The sequence below is a fragment of the Salvelinus namaycush genome, chromosome 3 (assembly GCF_016432855.1).
Source record: "Salvelinus namaycush isolate Seneca chromosome 3, SaNama_1.0, whole genome shotgun sequence".
In the NCBI taxonomy this organism is placed as follows: Eukaryota; Metazoa; Chordata; class Actinopteri; order Salmoniformes; family Salmonidae; genus Salvelinus; species Salvelinus namaycush.
The window spans coordinates 91,703,097-91,717,903 of record NC_052309.1 but is presented as its reverse complement, the minus strand read 5'-3'; the positions used below and the strand labels follow the sequence as shown (position 1 = coordinate 91,717,903).

The window sequence follows — 14,807 nt, the reverse complement described above, 5'->3', positions numbered from 1 at the left end:
AGGAAGGAAGGAAGGAAGGAAGGAAGGAAGGAAGGAAGGAAGGAAGGAAGGAAGGAAGGAAGGAAGGAAGGAAGGAAGGAAGGAAGGAAGGAAGGAAGGAAGGAAGGAAGAAAGGAGGGATGGAAGAAAGGAGAGATGGAGGGAAGGAAGGATGGAAGACAGGAGAGATGGAGGGAAGGAAGGAAGAAAGGAGGGATGGAAGAAAGGAGAGATGGAGGGAAGGAAGGATGGAAGACAGGAGAGATGGAGGGAAGGAAGGAAGGAAGGATGGATGGAAGGAAGGAAGGAAGGAAGGAAGGAAGGAAGGAAGGAAGGAAGGAAGGAAGGAAGGAAGGAAGGAAGGAAGGAAGGAAGGAAGGAAGGAAGGAAGGAAGGAAGGAGGGAGGGAGGGAGGGAGGGAGGGAGGGAGGGAAGGAGGGAGGGAGGGAGGGAGGGAGGGAGGGAGGTTGATGACTGGCCTTCACATGATAAGTCCCATGTTTTCCTGTGTGAGTGTGTGATGTCCTGAATGGCACCCTATTCAATACCTAGTACATTATACTATGGGAGAGAGGGAGGGAGGGAGGAGAAGAAGAGAGGAAGGGAGGGAGGAGGGAGAAGTGGAAGAGAGGGATGGAGGAGGGAGGAGAAGATGAGAGGGAAGGTTGAGGGAGGAGAAGAAGAGAGGGAGGGGGAGGGAGGAGAGAAGGAGAGTTAAGAGAGGAGAAGAAGAGAAGGTGGGTTGAGGGGGGGGAAGAAGAGATGGATGGGGAGGGAGGAGATGAAGAGAGGGAGGGTTGAGGGAGAAGATGAAGACAGAGAGAGTTGAGGGAGGAGAAGTAGAGAGGGAGGTTTGAGGAAGGAGAAGGCAACAACAGCAGCGAGAAAGTTGTGTGTGCGTGTGTGTGTGTGTTAGTGCTGGACCCTGGAGGTCTAGTTGTCCACTGTGGGGATCTTGCATACGAAGGGAAAGGCTTTGTCACAGCTGTTATCATTCCAGGACCTCAGCGCTGTCAGAAACACACACACACACACACACACATTAACACACACACACACACAGCGCTGTTAGAGACAAAAACAACACTACAACACACTGACTGACTGACTCATCAGCTACGGACGTGTGTGTGTGTATTAATGTGTGTGTGTACAGTATGCGTGTGTGTGTGTGTGTGTGTGTGTGTGTGTGTGTGTGTGTGTGTGTGTGTGTGTGTGTGTGTGTGTGTGTGTGTGTGTGTGTGTGTGTGTGTGTGTGTGTGTGTGTGTGTGTGTGTGATCAGCAGGGTCATCCCCAGGCTCAATCATGAACATTTATGTCATCCCCAGGCTCAATCATGAACATTTATGTCATCCCCAGGCTCAATCATGAACATTTATGTCATCCCCAGGCTCAATCATGAACATTTATGTCATCCCCAGGCTCAATCATGAACATTTATGTCATCCCCAGGCTCAATCATGAACATTTATGTCATCCCCAGGCTCAATCATGAACCTTTATGTCATCCCCAGGCTCAATCATGTTTTATTGGGTAATACACTGTGTGCATTATTGACTGCCTGTGTGTGTTTATGCTCATTGCGCCTGTGTGTGTTTATGCTCATTGCGCCTGTGTGTGTGTCTCACCGCTGTTCTGCCTGTACCAGATCTCGACACAGTCTTCCTCTTCAGGGATGCGGTGTATGCCGTCGTCAGGCTGGTTGCCATCCCAGTAGCTGTATTCATAGTTACTGCCGTCGGTCCACTCCAGACTGCCCTCCTATAGGCAGGAAGAGGATGACATGGTATATAGAACAACCTGGGCAGACTGCTTAATGAAAAGGGAAGATTAGCTAAAACCTAAAACTGACCCTTACCTAAACTCTGATTCTACCCTAAACTCTTAACTGTAATCTAATTTTAGCCAATTTGGAAAGTAAATAAGAGGTTTACACGTCAGATATGTCCTGTTAGCTGTTCCCATGAGAGTTGCACAGTAGTTATGATGGCTGGTTCAAACACCCTAGGTTACAAACACTACTGATCTGGGGACAGCTTAGTGTGTTACCCCTAACGGTTAAGGTTAGGATAGGGGGAAGTGTAAACTGATCCTAGATCTATTTATAAAGAGGGTTCTACCCTGGTCCAATAAAACCACTCTGTAGTGAGTTCAGGCAACAGATATACAGACTGGATCATATTAGTGATAATCAACACCAACCCTGGCTAAACCAAACAAACCTGGGGCTGCGTCCTAAATGGCGTCCTATTCCCTGCGTAGTGCATTACATTTGACCAGAGACTCTCCTCTGATCAACAGTAGAGTACTGTAGGAATAAGGGGTGCCGTTTGGGACGTAGGCTCAGTCTAGGTTCTCTATCTCTGGAGGTGGTGGCTTGGTGACTCTGTAGTGTGTTTACCAGCAGTGTGTTAATGAACCAGCCGTTCAGTTCTAGAGTGAAATATCTACGTCAGACTGGCTTCCTAGAGAGCTGGACTGACAGGCCCCGGTTTTATTTATTCTGTTTTTATTGGACCTTTATTTATACAGGTTTTTCTCATTGAGATAAGATCTCTTTTCCAAGAGAGACTTGGTCCAATAGCAGCTGGGGGAACAATGTTTCATACAAAACAACTTACATACACTAACACAACATTAAACACAACTATAAACACACATACAGTACAACAATTACATGTTACGTTAAAAACACGAAAGTCTTGACTAAAACCAGCTGTCCATAAAGACAATTACACTCTTCTATGATATATACATCGATCAAGTGTTTAAACTCCACCAACGAAACTAGATCATCAAATTTTTAAATGTTCAGGAGAGAATTCCAGGACCACGGAGCTGAGTAACTAAAACTATTTCTACCAAGACCTGTTCTAATTGTTGGTTCTGTTAGAAGTAAACCCTCTGGGGGTCTATTAGCATGTCCAGCAAACTGGGAACGTTCCTAGAACATTAGCTTAGATTTCCATGAATTTCTAGCTGGGTTTTTATCTAACATTAGGATTATAACGTCCCAAAAACATTCAAATCATTATTCAGAAAACGTTTTAAATGAAATATCACTGGAATGTTCTAACGTTTACTAAAACGTTATACACAACATCTGTAACAATCACCAAGGAAAAATTCCCCAAACGTTCTCATTAGGTTTCCAGATGATGTAATGTTTTTAGAACATACTACCACAACTTAATGTGAGTGGGAACGTTCTGGAAACATCAGAGAAAACGTTTTACACAAACATTGTCTAATCATTAGCACAACTGGATAGTTTTTGTCTTATGAGAACATTTGCCGCAACCTAACGAATGTTCTGGGAACTTTCACAGAAACCATTTTGGTTTGCTGGGTAGATGTATAGTAATCTATAAAATGTTTACTTTAAGGAAAATGTTTTTTATATATTTTTTAATTTTACATTTTTAAGTACACATAATGTACTTTAACAGTATGCATTAAGGTGCCTGTAAAATAATGAGTGTCCAAAACGAATGTAAACATTAATACATGCGTTTCTATAACTACCTAAATCTATTCTAGTGCCGAGAAGGAGGCACGGCGTTTTCAACACAGGGTTTTAATTTATTTTTACTATTTTCTACATTGTACTGTAGAATAATAGTGAAAACATCAAAACTATTAAATAGCACATATGGAATCATGTAGTAACCAAGAAAGTGTTAAACAAATCAAAATATATTTTATATTTGAGATTCTTCAAAGTAGCCAGCCTTTGCCTTGATGACAGCTTTGCACACTCTTGGCATTCTCTCAACCAGCTTCATGAGGTAGTCACCTGGAATGCATTTCTATTAACAGGTGTGCCTTGTTAAAAGTTAATTTGTGGACTTTCTTTCCTTCTTTCAGCCAATCAGTTGTGTTGTAACAAGGTAGGGGTGGTATACAGAAGATAGCTCTATTTGGTAAAAGACTAAGTACATATTTTTGGTTCCAACCGCAGTGTCTTTGTGAGACGCAGAGTGGGTGAACGGATGATCTCCGCATGCGTGGTTCCCAACGTGAAGCATGGAGGAGGAGGTGTAATGTGTGGGGGTGCTTTGCTGGTGACACTGTCTGTGATTTACATGGAATTCAAGGCACACTTAACCAGCATGGCTACCACAGCATTCTGCAGCGATATGCCATCCCATCTGGTTTGCGCTTAGTGGGACTATCATTTGTTTTTCAACAGGAAAATGACCCAACACACCTTCAGGCTGTGTAAGAGCTATTTGACCAAGAAGGAGAGTGATGGAGTGCTCCATCAGATGACCTGGCCTCCACAATCACCCGACCTCAACCCAATTAAGATGGTTTGGGATGAGTTGGACTGCGGAGTGAAGGATGTCACGCCCTGGCCTTAGTTATCTTTGTTTTCTTTATTATTTTAGTTAGGTCAGGGTGTGACATGGGGAATGTATGTGTTTTTTGGATTGTCTAGGGGTTTTGTACGTTTAATGGGTCAGTGTCTTGTCTAGGTGTTTGTATGTCTATGGCTGCCTAGATTGGTTCTCAATTAGAGGCAGCTGTGGTTCATTGTCTCTGATTGAGAGCCATATTTAAGGCAGCCATAGGCATTTGGGTTTTGTGGGTAATTGTCTATGTTCTATGTTGCATGTGTGCACTTAGTTCGTTTTAGCTTCACGATCGTTTGTTTTTGTTCGTTTAATAAGTGTTTGTTTTTCTTCATTAAAAGAAGATGTCTTTTTTCCACGCTGCGCCTTGGTCCACTCATTCGTCTCATAACGATCGTGACAGAATTACCCACCGTAACGGGACCAAGCAGCGTGTTAAGCAGCAGCAGGAGCAGCGCATAAAGGATTCTTGGACTTGGGAGGAGATACTGGAAGGGACCTTGGGCTCAACCGGGAGAATATCACCTCCCTCGTGAAGAGCTGGAGGCAGCTAAAGCCGAGAGGAGGCGATATGAGGAGGCAGCACGGAAGCAAGGCTGGAAGCCCGAGAGTCAAACCCAAAAATTTCTTGGGAGGGGGGGCCTACAAGGGAGTGTGGCGAAGTCAGGTAGGAGACCTGCGCCAACTCCCCGAGCTTACCGTGGAGCGCGAAAGTACGGGCAGACACCGTGTTATGCGGTAGAGCGCACGGTGTCTCCTGTACATGTGCACAACCCGGTGCGGGTTATTCCACCTCCCCGCACTGGCAGGGCTAGATTGAGTATTGAGCCGGATGTCATGAAGCCGGCCCAACACATCTGGCCTCCAGTGCGTCTCCTCGGGCCGGCATACATGGCACCAGCCTTACGCATGGTGTCCCCGGTTCGCCTACACAGCCCAGTGCGGGTTATTCCACCTCCCCGCACTGGTCGGGCTACGGGGAGCATTCAACCAGGTAAGGTTGGGCAGGCTCAGTGCTCAAGGGAGCCAGTACGCCTGCACGGTCCGGTATTTCCGGCGCCACCTCCCCGCCCCAGCCCAGTACCACCAGTGCCTACACCACGCACCAGGCTTCCAGTGTGTCTCCAGAGCCCTGTTCCTCCTCCACGCACTCGCCCTATGGTGCGTGTCTCCAGCCCGGTACCACCAGTTCCGGCACCACGCACCAAGCCTCCTGTGCGCCTCCAGAGTCCTGTGCGTCCTGTTGCTGCTCCCCGCACTAGCCCTGAGATGCGTGTCCCCAGCCCGGTACCACCAGTGCCGGCACCACGCACTAGGCCTAATGTGCGTCTCCAGGGTCCAGTATGCCCTGTTCCTTCTCCCCGCACTAGCCCTGAGATGCGTGTCCCCAGCCCGGTACCACCAGTTCCGGCACCACGCACTAGGCTTAATGTGCGTCTCCAGGGTCCAGTATGCCCTGTTCCTTCTCCCCGCACTAGCCTTCAGGTGCGTGTCCCCAGCCCGGTACCACCAGTTCCGGTACCACGCACCAGGCCTATAGTGCGCCTCGAGAATTCAGTGTGCCCTGTTCCTGCTCCCCGCACTAGCCTTGAGGTGCATGTCTCCAGTCCGGTACCACCAGTTCCGGCACCACGCACCAGGCCTACTGTGCGCCTCAGCAGGTCAGAGTCGGCCGTCTGCCCAACGCCGCCTGCACTGCTCGTCTGCCCAGCGCCGTCTGAGCTGCCTGCCTGCCCAGCGCCGTCTGAGCCATCCGTCTGCCCAGCGCCATCTGAGCCATCCGTCTGCCCAGCTCCATCTGAGCCATCCATCTGCCCAGCGCCATCTGAGCCATCCGTCTGCCCAGCGCCATCTGAGCCATCCGTCTGCCCAGCGCCATCTGAGCCATCCGTCTGCCCAGCGCCATCTGAGCCATCCGTCTGCCCAGCGCCATCTGAGCCATCCGTCTGCCCAGCGCCATCTGAGCCATCCGTCTGTCCCGAGCCATTAGAGCCGCCCGTCTGTCCCGAGCCGTCAGAGCCGCCAGTCAGTCAGGAGCCGCTAGAGCCGCCAGTCAGCCAGGATCTGCCAGAGCCGCCAACCAGCCAGGATCTTCCAGAGCCGCCAGTCAGCCAGGATCTGCCAGAGCCGCCAGTCAGCCAGGATCTGCCAGAGCCGCCAGTCAGCCAGGATCTGCCAGAGCCGCCAGTCAGCCAGGATCTGCCAGAGCCGCCAGCCAGTCAGGACCAGCCAGAGCCGTCATCCAGCCATGACCAGCCAGAGCCGTCATCCAGCCATGACCAGCCAGAGCCGTCATCCAGCCATGACCAGCCAGAGCCGTCATCCAGCCATGACCAGCCAGAGCCGTCATCCAGCCATGACCAGCCAGAGCCGTCATCCAGCCATGACCAGCCAGAGCCGTCATCCAGCCATGACCAGCCAGAGCCGTCAGCCAGCCATGACCAGCCAGAGCCGTCAGCCAGCCATGACCAGCCAGAGCCGTCAGCCAGCCATGACCAGCCAGAGCCGTCAGCCAGCCATGACCAGCCAGAGCCGTCAGCCAGCCAGGATCTGCCAGAGCCGCCAGCCAGCCAGGATCTGCCAGAGCCGCCAGCCAGCCAGGATCTTCCAGAGCCGCCAGTCAGCCAGGATCTGCCAGAGCCGCCAGTCAGCCAGGATCTGCCAGAGCCGCCAGTCAGCCAGGATCTGCCAGAGCCGCCAGCCAGCCAGGACCAGCCAGAGCCGTCATCCAGCCATGACCAGCCAGAGCCGTCATCCAGCCATGACCAGCCAGAGCCGTCAGCCAGCCATGACCAGCCAGAGCCGTCAGCCAGCCATGACCAGCCAGAGCCGTCAGCCAGCCATGACCAGCCAGAGCCGTCAGCCAGCCATGACCAGCCAGAGCCGTCAGCCAGCCAGGATCTGCCAGAGCCGCCAGTCAGCCAGGATCTTCCAGAGCCGCCAGTCAGCCAGGATCTTCCAGAGCCGCCAGTCAGCCAGGATCTACCAGAGCCACCAAAGCGGGTATTGACAATGGTGGAGTGGGGGTCACGTCCCGCACCCGAGCCGCCGCCATAAGAAGGCCCACCCCGGACCCTCCCCTTCTGTGTCAGGTTTTGCGGCCGGAGTCCGCACCTTTGGGGGGGGGGGGGGGGGTACTGTCACGCCCTGGCCTTAGTTATCTTTGTTTTCTTTATTATTTTAGTTAGGTCAGGGTGTGACATGGGGAATGTATGTGTTTTTGGGATTGTCTAGGGGTTTTGTACGTTTAATGGGTCAGTGTCTTGTCTAGGTGTTTGTATGTCTATGGCTGCCTAGATTGGTTCTCAATTAGAGGCAGCTGTGGTTCATTGTCTCTGATTGAGAGCCATATTTAAGGCAGCCATAGGCATTTGGGTTTTGTGGGTAATTGTCTATGTTCTATGTTGCATGTGTGCACTTAGTTCGTTTTAGCTTCACGATCGTTTGTTTTGTTCGTTTAATAAGTGTTTGTTTTTCTTCATTAAAAGAAGATGTCTTTTTTCCACGCTGCGCCTTGGTCCACTCATTCGTCTCATAACGATCGTGACAAAGGAAAAGCTGCCAACAAGTGCTCAGCATATGTGTGAACTCCTTCAAGACTGTGGGAAAAGCATTCCAGATTAAGCTGGTTGAGAGAATGCCAAGAATGTGAAAAGCTGTCATCAAGGCAAAGGGTGGCTACTTTGAAGAATCTAAAATCTAAAATCTGTTTTAATTTGTTTAACACATTTTTGGTTACTACTTGATTCCATATGTGTTATTTCATAGTTCTGATATCACTATTATTCTACAATGTAGGAAATAGTAAAAAAAATAAAGAAAAACCCTTGAATGAGTAGGTGTGTCAAAACTATTGACTGGTACTGTATGTAAATCATTGAGTAGAAGTAGGGTTGAAAAAAGTCCGGTGACTTTCCCAAAATGTCCTGGTTTTCCATAAATCCTAGTTAGAAGATTCCTTGTATTACGAGGGAATAACGTCTGAGGAGACGTCTGCAGAGATTGAATTCACGATAACTGCTGCAGATGTCTCCTCCAGAGTATATTACCTTAAAAAGACAAGTACAGTGTGTTTGTCGACAACACGCATATGAGGTAGTGATTATCCTGGCAGTGGTGCTTCATAGGGTTTCTGGAAAACTAACCAGAAGATTCCGGGAATTGGGAGGGAATAAGCAGGAAATCCAGAATCCTGGGAATTCTGGGAAAGATCCTGGAATGTTTGAACCCTCAGTGCTTACCTGTCTCCTGTCGTGAAGGCCGATCCATATGTCTGTTGGTATCCCTGGGATACGGCTGTTGACGAGATCGTAGACAAACACATTCTCCTCCCAGCTGAGAACTCAGACAAGGGATGGTTAGAGATAGAGAGAGGTGTCTCTGTGTGTGTGTGTGTGTGTGTGTGTGTGTGTGTGTGTGTGTGTGTGTGTGTGTGTGTGTGTGTGTGTGTGTGTGTGTGTGTGTGTGTGTGTGTGTGTGTGTGTGTGTGTGTGTGTGTGTGTGTGTGTGTGTGTATCCTCTCACCTGTAGTGTGGCAGTGTGTGGACCTTTGTGTGTGTATATGAACAGGTATCCCTCTCACCTGTGTACGGAGGTGAGTTTGGCAGACTTGAGACCATTGGAGAATTCAGCGCAGTACAGGTCAGCCTCGGCCCAGGTCCGGTTCAGGGGGAAGAAACGGTAGCAGTGACCTTCGAACTCAGTCCAGAACAACGGACAGGTGACGGGAAGGCCTGGTTCTGGCAACTGGAGGGGGAAGGCTGGGGGAGGGAGGGAGAGAGGGAGAGGAAGGGAAGGGAAGGGAGAGAGGGAGAGGAAGGGAAGGGAAGGGAGAGAGAGGGGGGTCAGGAGATGGGAAGAGGAGAGAGACGAGAGGGGGGGAGGTAAGAGAGAGCGGGGGAGGGAGGGAGGATACCATATGTAACTAAAATGTTGAAAGAGAATAGGTTACACTGCTCTTAAAAGTAATTGTGAATACTCTGCATTCAATGTTTTCCTTGTCATGTTCATTATCAAGTTAGACTGCAGCACTCCTTTCATGAGGACCCCAGGAAGAGCAGCTGGTGCTTCTGCAGCGGCTAATGGGGATCCTAATAAATACCAAATTGTCACGTGTTTATGGACTTACCCAAAGCTAGACTTTCAGTTACTCTGTATCCTTCACCAAGACTATCAGTTACTCTGTATCCCTTCACCAAGACTATCAGTTACTCTGTATCCCTTCACCAAGACTATCAGTTACTCTGTATCCTTCACCAAGACTATCAGTTACTCTGTATCACTTCACCAAGACTATCAGTTACTCTGTATCCCTTCACCAAGACTATCAGTTACTCTGTATCACTTCACCAAGACTATCAGTTACTCTGTATCCCTTCACCAAGACTTTCAGTGACTCTGTATCCCTTCACCAAGACTATCAGTTACTCTGTATCCCTTCACCAAGACTATCAGTTACTCTGTATCCTTCACCAAGACTATCAGTTACTCTGTATCACTTCACCAAGACTATCAGTTACTCTGTATCCCTTCACCAAGACTATCAGTTACTCTGTATCCTTCACCAAGACTATCAGTTACTCTGTATCCCTTCACCAAGACTATCAGTTACTCTGTATCCCTTCACCAAGACTTTCAGTGACTCTGTATCCCTTCACCAAGACTATCAGTTACTCTGTATCCTTCACCAAGACTATCAGTTACTCTGTATCCCTTCACCAAGACTATGAGTTACTCTGTATCCCTTCACTAAGACTTTCAGTGACTCTGTATCCCTTCACCAAGACTATCAGTTACTCTGTATCACTTCACCAAGACTATCAGTGACTCTGTATCCCTTCACCAAGACTATCAGTGACTCTGTATCCCTTCACCAAGACTATCAGTTACTCTGTATCACTTCACCAAGACTATCAGTTACTCTGTATCCCTTCACCAAGACTATCAGTTACTCTGTATCCCTTCACCAAGACTATCAGTTACTCTGTATCCCTTCACCAAGACTATCAGTTACTCTGTAACCCTTCACCAAGACTATCAGTTACTCTGTATCCCTTCACCAAGATTACCAGCCACACAGCCTCCAAGGAGAGGATGAAACAACAAGTCAAATAGGAAATAGGATTTCTTGAAGTTAAAGAAATGACAAAAGGCAGTTTATAAATCTCTTGAAATATTACAACTAAACAGTAAACCCAGACACAACAGTCTTGAGTAACGAGGAAGAAAAACTGCTAATTAGAAACAAGACATTGTAACACAAATAAGATACATCTAGAAATATCAAATAAAGGTTTTAAAGACTGTCACATGTCACAGTATAGGCCTGTAGTCATGCAATTTCCATATGAGAACATGCATCTAGTTTCCACCTCCACCAGCCCTAACCCTAGGCGGTCTCTCCCTCCAGCTGCCCCAGAAAGGAGCCCTGTGGTCAGGTTGGCTCCCTGCTCATGCCCCTTGATCCTCTGGTTCTGCTGGAAGCCTGGTTCCTCAGCCCGGGTGGTTAACTAACAAACAAACAAATAAACTAACTAACAAACTAACTAACTAACTGACCAATCAATCAATCAAACAAATGTATTTATAAAGCCCTTTTTACATCAGCTGATGTCACAAAGTGCTGTACAGAAACCCAGCCTAAAACCCCAAACAGCAAGCAATGCAGGTGTAGAAGCACGGTGGCTAGGAAAAACTCCCTAGAAATAAAGGACCCTAGGAAGAAACCTAGAGAGGAACCAGGCTCTGAGGGTTGGCCAGTCCTCTTCTGGCTGTGCCGGGTGGAGATTATAACAGAACATGGCCAAGATGTTCAAACGTTCATAGATGACCAGCAGGGTCAAATAATAATAATCTGAGTGACTGTAGATAGAGCATTGGAAGATGCTGTCACCTTTCCCCTTCTAGGATACCAAGGACTACCAGGGATACATCGGGTTTATTTTACTTCAGGTAACACTTATTTCTCTTAAAACTGGATTGTAGGTTAAGGGCTTGTAAGTAAGCATTTCACAATAAGGTCTACGCCTGTTGTATTCGGCGCATGTGACAAATAAAATGTGATTTGTTTTGATCTTCTTCAGTGACTATACCCAGAGGAAGCACACCTTCCTCCCCCAAACGTTTGTTTACCGCCGCAGCCACCACACCTAAATAGTAGTACTCACCGTGTGTGATCTTGATGTTGGTGGAAGGGATAGTCCTCACAGGAAGAGCCCAGAGGAGCAGGGTCAGACACAACTCCCAGCAGAGCATCTTCCAACAGAAACACAGAAAGACAGGCAGAGAGAGAGAGAATCTAGATCCACTGACTCGGAATATGGGTGTGTGTGTGTGGCTTTTCTTCTGTGTGATGAGAGGGGGGAAGTGCAGTGTGTGTGTGTGTGTGAGTGTGAGTCAGTGTTGAGTAGTGGCTCTGGGAGATTAGATGGTGTCTCTCAGTCGTGCACAGGAAGAAATCAGTGTGTGTGTATGTGTGTGTGTATGTGAGAGAGAGAGAGAGAGAGAGAGAGAGAGAGAGAGAGAGAGAGAGAGAGAGAGAGAGAGAGAGAGAGAGAGAGAGAGAGAGAGAGAGAGAGAGAGAGAGAGAGAGAGAGAGAGAGAGAGAGAGAGAGAGAGAGAGAGAGAGAGTGTTCATTTTATTGTTTATTTCACTTTTGTATATTATCTACCTCACTTGCTTTGGTAATGTTAACATATGTTTCCCATGCCAATAAAGCCCATTGAATTGAATTGAGGGAGAGGGGGGAGAAAGAGAGAAAAATACTCCCCAACCCCTTCTTGTTTTGCAAGGCTTCTCACTCGATCACATCATTGGCTCTGCAAGGGAGAGAACGAAAGAACGACAGAGAGAAAACTAGAGAGGAGAAGGAGGAGAGAGAGACTCACACCCTAATACGCACTGAAAGAGGAGGAGAGAGACTCACACCCAAATACACATGTCCAACACTGAAGGGGGAGGGGAGAAGACTTTAACACTCAACACTGAAAGGGGAGAAGACTTTAACACTCAACACTGAAGGGGGAGAAGACGTTAACCCTCAACACTGAAGGGGGAGTTGGTGCCTCTAGGGCGATCAGTCCTGAAAGTTGGTGGAGTTGGTGCCTCTAGGGAGATCAGTCCTGAAAGTTGGTGGAGTTGGTGCCTCTAGGGAGATCAGTCCTGAAAGTTGGTGGAGTTGGTGCCTCTAGGGCGATCAGTCCTGAAAGTTGGTGGAGTTGGTGCCTCTAGGGAGATCAGTCCTGAAAGTTGGTGGAGTTGGTGTCTCTAGGGAGATCAGTCCTGAAAGTTGGTGGAGTTGGTGCCTCTAGGGAGATCAGTCCAGAAAGTTGGTGGAGTTGGTGCCTCTAGGGTGATCAGTCCTGAAAGTTGGTGGAGTTGGTGCCTCTAGGGCGATCAGTCCAGAAAGTTGGTGGAGTTGGTGCCTCTAGGGCGATCGGTCCTGAAAGATAGTGGAGTTGGTGCCTCTAGGGAGATCAGTCCTGAAAGATGGTGGAGTTGGTGCCTCTAGGGAGATCAGTCCTGAAAGTTGGTGGAGTTGGTGCCTCTAGGGAGATCAGTCCTGAAAGTTGGTGGAGTTGGTGCCTCTAGGGAGATCAGTCCAGAAAGTTGGTGGAGTTGGTACCTCTAGGACGATCAGTCCTGAAAGTTGGTGGAGTTGGTGCCTCTAGGGCGATCAGTCCTGAAAGTTGGTGGAGTTGGTGCCTCTAGGGAGATCAGTCCTGAAAGATGGTGGAGTTGGTGCCTCTAGGGAGATCAGTCCTGAAAGATAGTGGAGTTGGTGCCTCTAGGGAGATCAGTCCTGAAAGATGGTGGAGTTGGTGCCTCTAGGGAGATCAGTCCTGAAAGTTGGTGGAGTTGGTGCCTCTAGGGAGATCAGTCCTGAAAGTTGGTGGAGTTGGTGCCTCTAGGGAGATCAGTCCAGAAAGTTGGTGGAGTTGGTGCCTCTAGGGCGATCAGTCCTGAAAGTTGGTGGAGTTGGTGCCTCTAGGGCGATCAGTCCTGAAAGTTGGTGGAGTTGGTGCCTCTAGAGAGATCAGTCCTGAAAGATGGTGGAGTTGGTGTCTCTAGGGAGATCAGTCCTGAAAGTTGGTGGAGTTGGTGCCTCTAGGGAGATCAGTCCAGAAAGTTGGTGGAGTTGGTGCCTCTAGGGTGATCAGTCCTGAAAGTTGGTGGAGTTGGTGCCTCTAGGGCGATCAGTCCAGAAAGTTGGTGGAGTTGGTGCCTCTAGGGTGATCAGTCCTGAAAGTTGGTGGAGTTGGTGCCTCTAGGGCGATCAGTCCTGAAAGATAGTGGAGTTGGTGCCTCTAGGGAGATCAGTCCTGAAAGATGGTGGAGTTGGTGCCTCTAGGGAGATCAGTCCTGAAAGTTGGTGGAGTTGGTGCCTCTAGGGAGATCAGTCCTGAAAGTTGGTGGAGTTGGTGCCTCTAGGGAGATCAGTCCAGAAAGTTGGTGGAGTTGGTACCTCTAGGGCGATCAGTCCTGAAAGTTGGTGGAGTTGGTGCCTCTAGGGAGATCAGTCCAGAAAGTTGGTGGAGTTGGTGCCTCTAGGGAGATCAGTCCTGAAAGATGGTGGAGTTGGTGCCTCTAGGGAGATCAGTCCTGAAAGATAGTGGAGTTGGTGCCTCTAGGGAGATCAGTCCTGAAAGATGGTGGAGTTGGTGCCTCTAGGGAGATCAGTCCTGAAAGATAGTGGAGTTGGTGCCTCTAGGGAGATCAGTCCTGAAAGATGGTGGAGTTGGTGCCTCTAGGGAGATCAGTCCAGAAAGTTGGTGGAGTTGGTGCCTCTAGGGCGATCAGTCCTGAAAGTTGGTGGAGTTGGTGCCTCTAGGGCGATCAGTCCTGAAAGTTGGTGGAGTTGGTGCCTCTAGGGAGATCAGTCCTGAAAGATGGTGGAGTTGGTGCCTCTAGGGAGATCAGTCCTGAAAGTTGGTGGAGTTGGTGCCTCTAGGGCGATCAGTCCTGAAAGTTGGTGGAGTTGGTGCCTCTAGGGAGATCAGTCCTGAAAGTTGGTGGAGTTGGTGCCTCTAGGGAGATCAGTCCTGAAAGATGGTGGAGTTGGTGCCTCTAGGGTGATCAGGTGGATGTTAGAGGGCCTTTTACTGAACAATGGGTCTGTTTCATATGACTGGGTTTAGATGTTCATGTTTTAGTGTTTGCTTTTCATGTACTGAGTAATTGATATGTATGTGTAGTATAATGGTTGTTATTGATGTGTTGTTTATTGATGTGTTGTTTATTGGTGTTGTTATTGATGTGTATGTACAGTGTAATGGTTGTTGATTTATGTGTATGTATAGTGTAATGGTTGTTATTGATGTGTTGTTTATTGATGTGCTGTTTATTGATGTGTTATTTATAGATGTGTTGTTTATTGATGTGTTTGACGGGTCGTCATTGTAAATAACAGTTTGTTATTAATTGACTTACCTGTATAAATATAGGTGAAATTAAAAAAAAAGCTAAATATTC

At 48.4% G+C, this 14,807-nt stretch overlaps 1 protein-coding gene across 1 annotated transcript; it reads right to left on the bottom strand.

Moving 5' to 3' along the window:
- Window positions 1–912: 912 nt before the first annotated feature.
- Window positions 913–11,590, bottom strand: LOC120044124 (C-type lectin domain family 19 member A-like). The gene is made up of 5 exons (XM_038988715.1): window positions 11,503–11,590; window positions 8,919–9,096; window positions 8,578–8,671; window positions 1,610–1,742; window positions 913–989 (listed from the first exon to the last, which is right to left on the bottom strand). Exons 1-5 carry the CDS (start codon window positions 11,588–11,590, stop codon window positions 913–915), a joined length of 570 nt encoding a protein of 189 aa, XP_038844643.1.
- Between the last annotated feature and the right edge of the window lie 3,217 nt (window positions 11,591–14,807).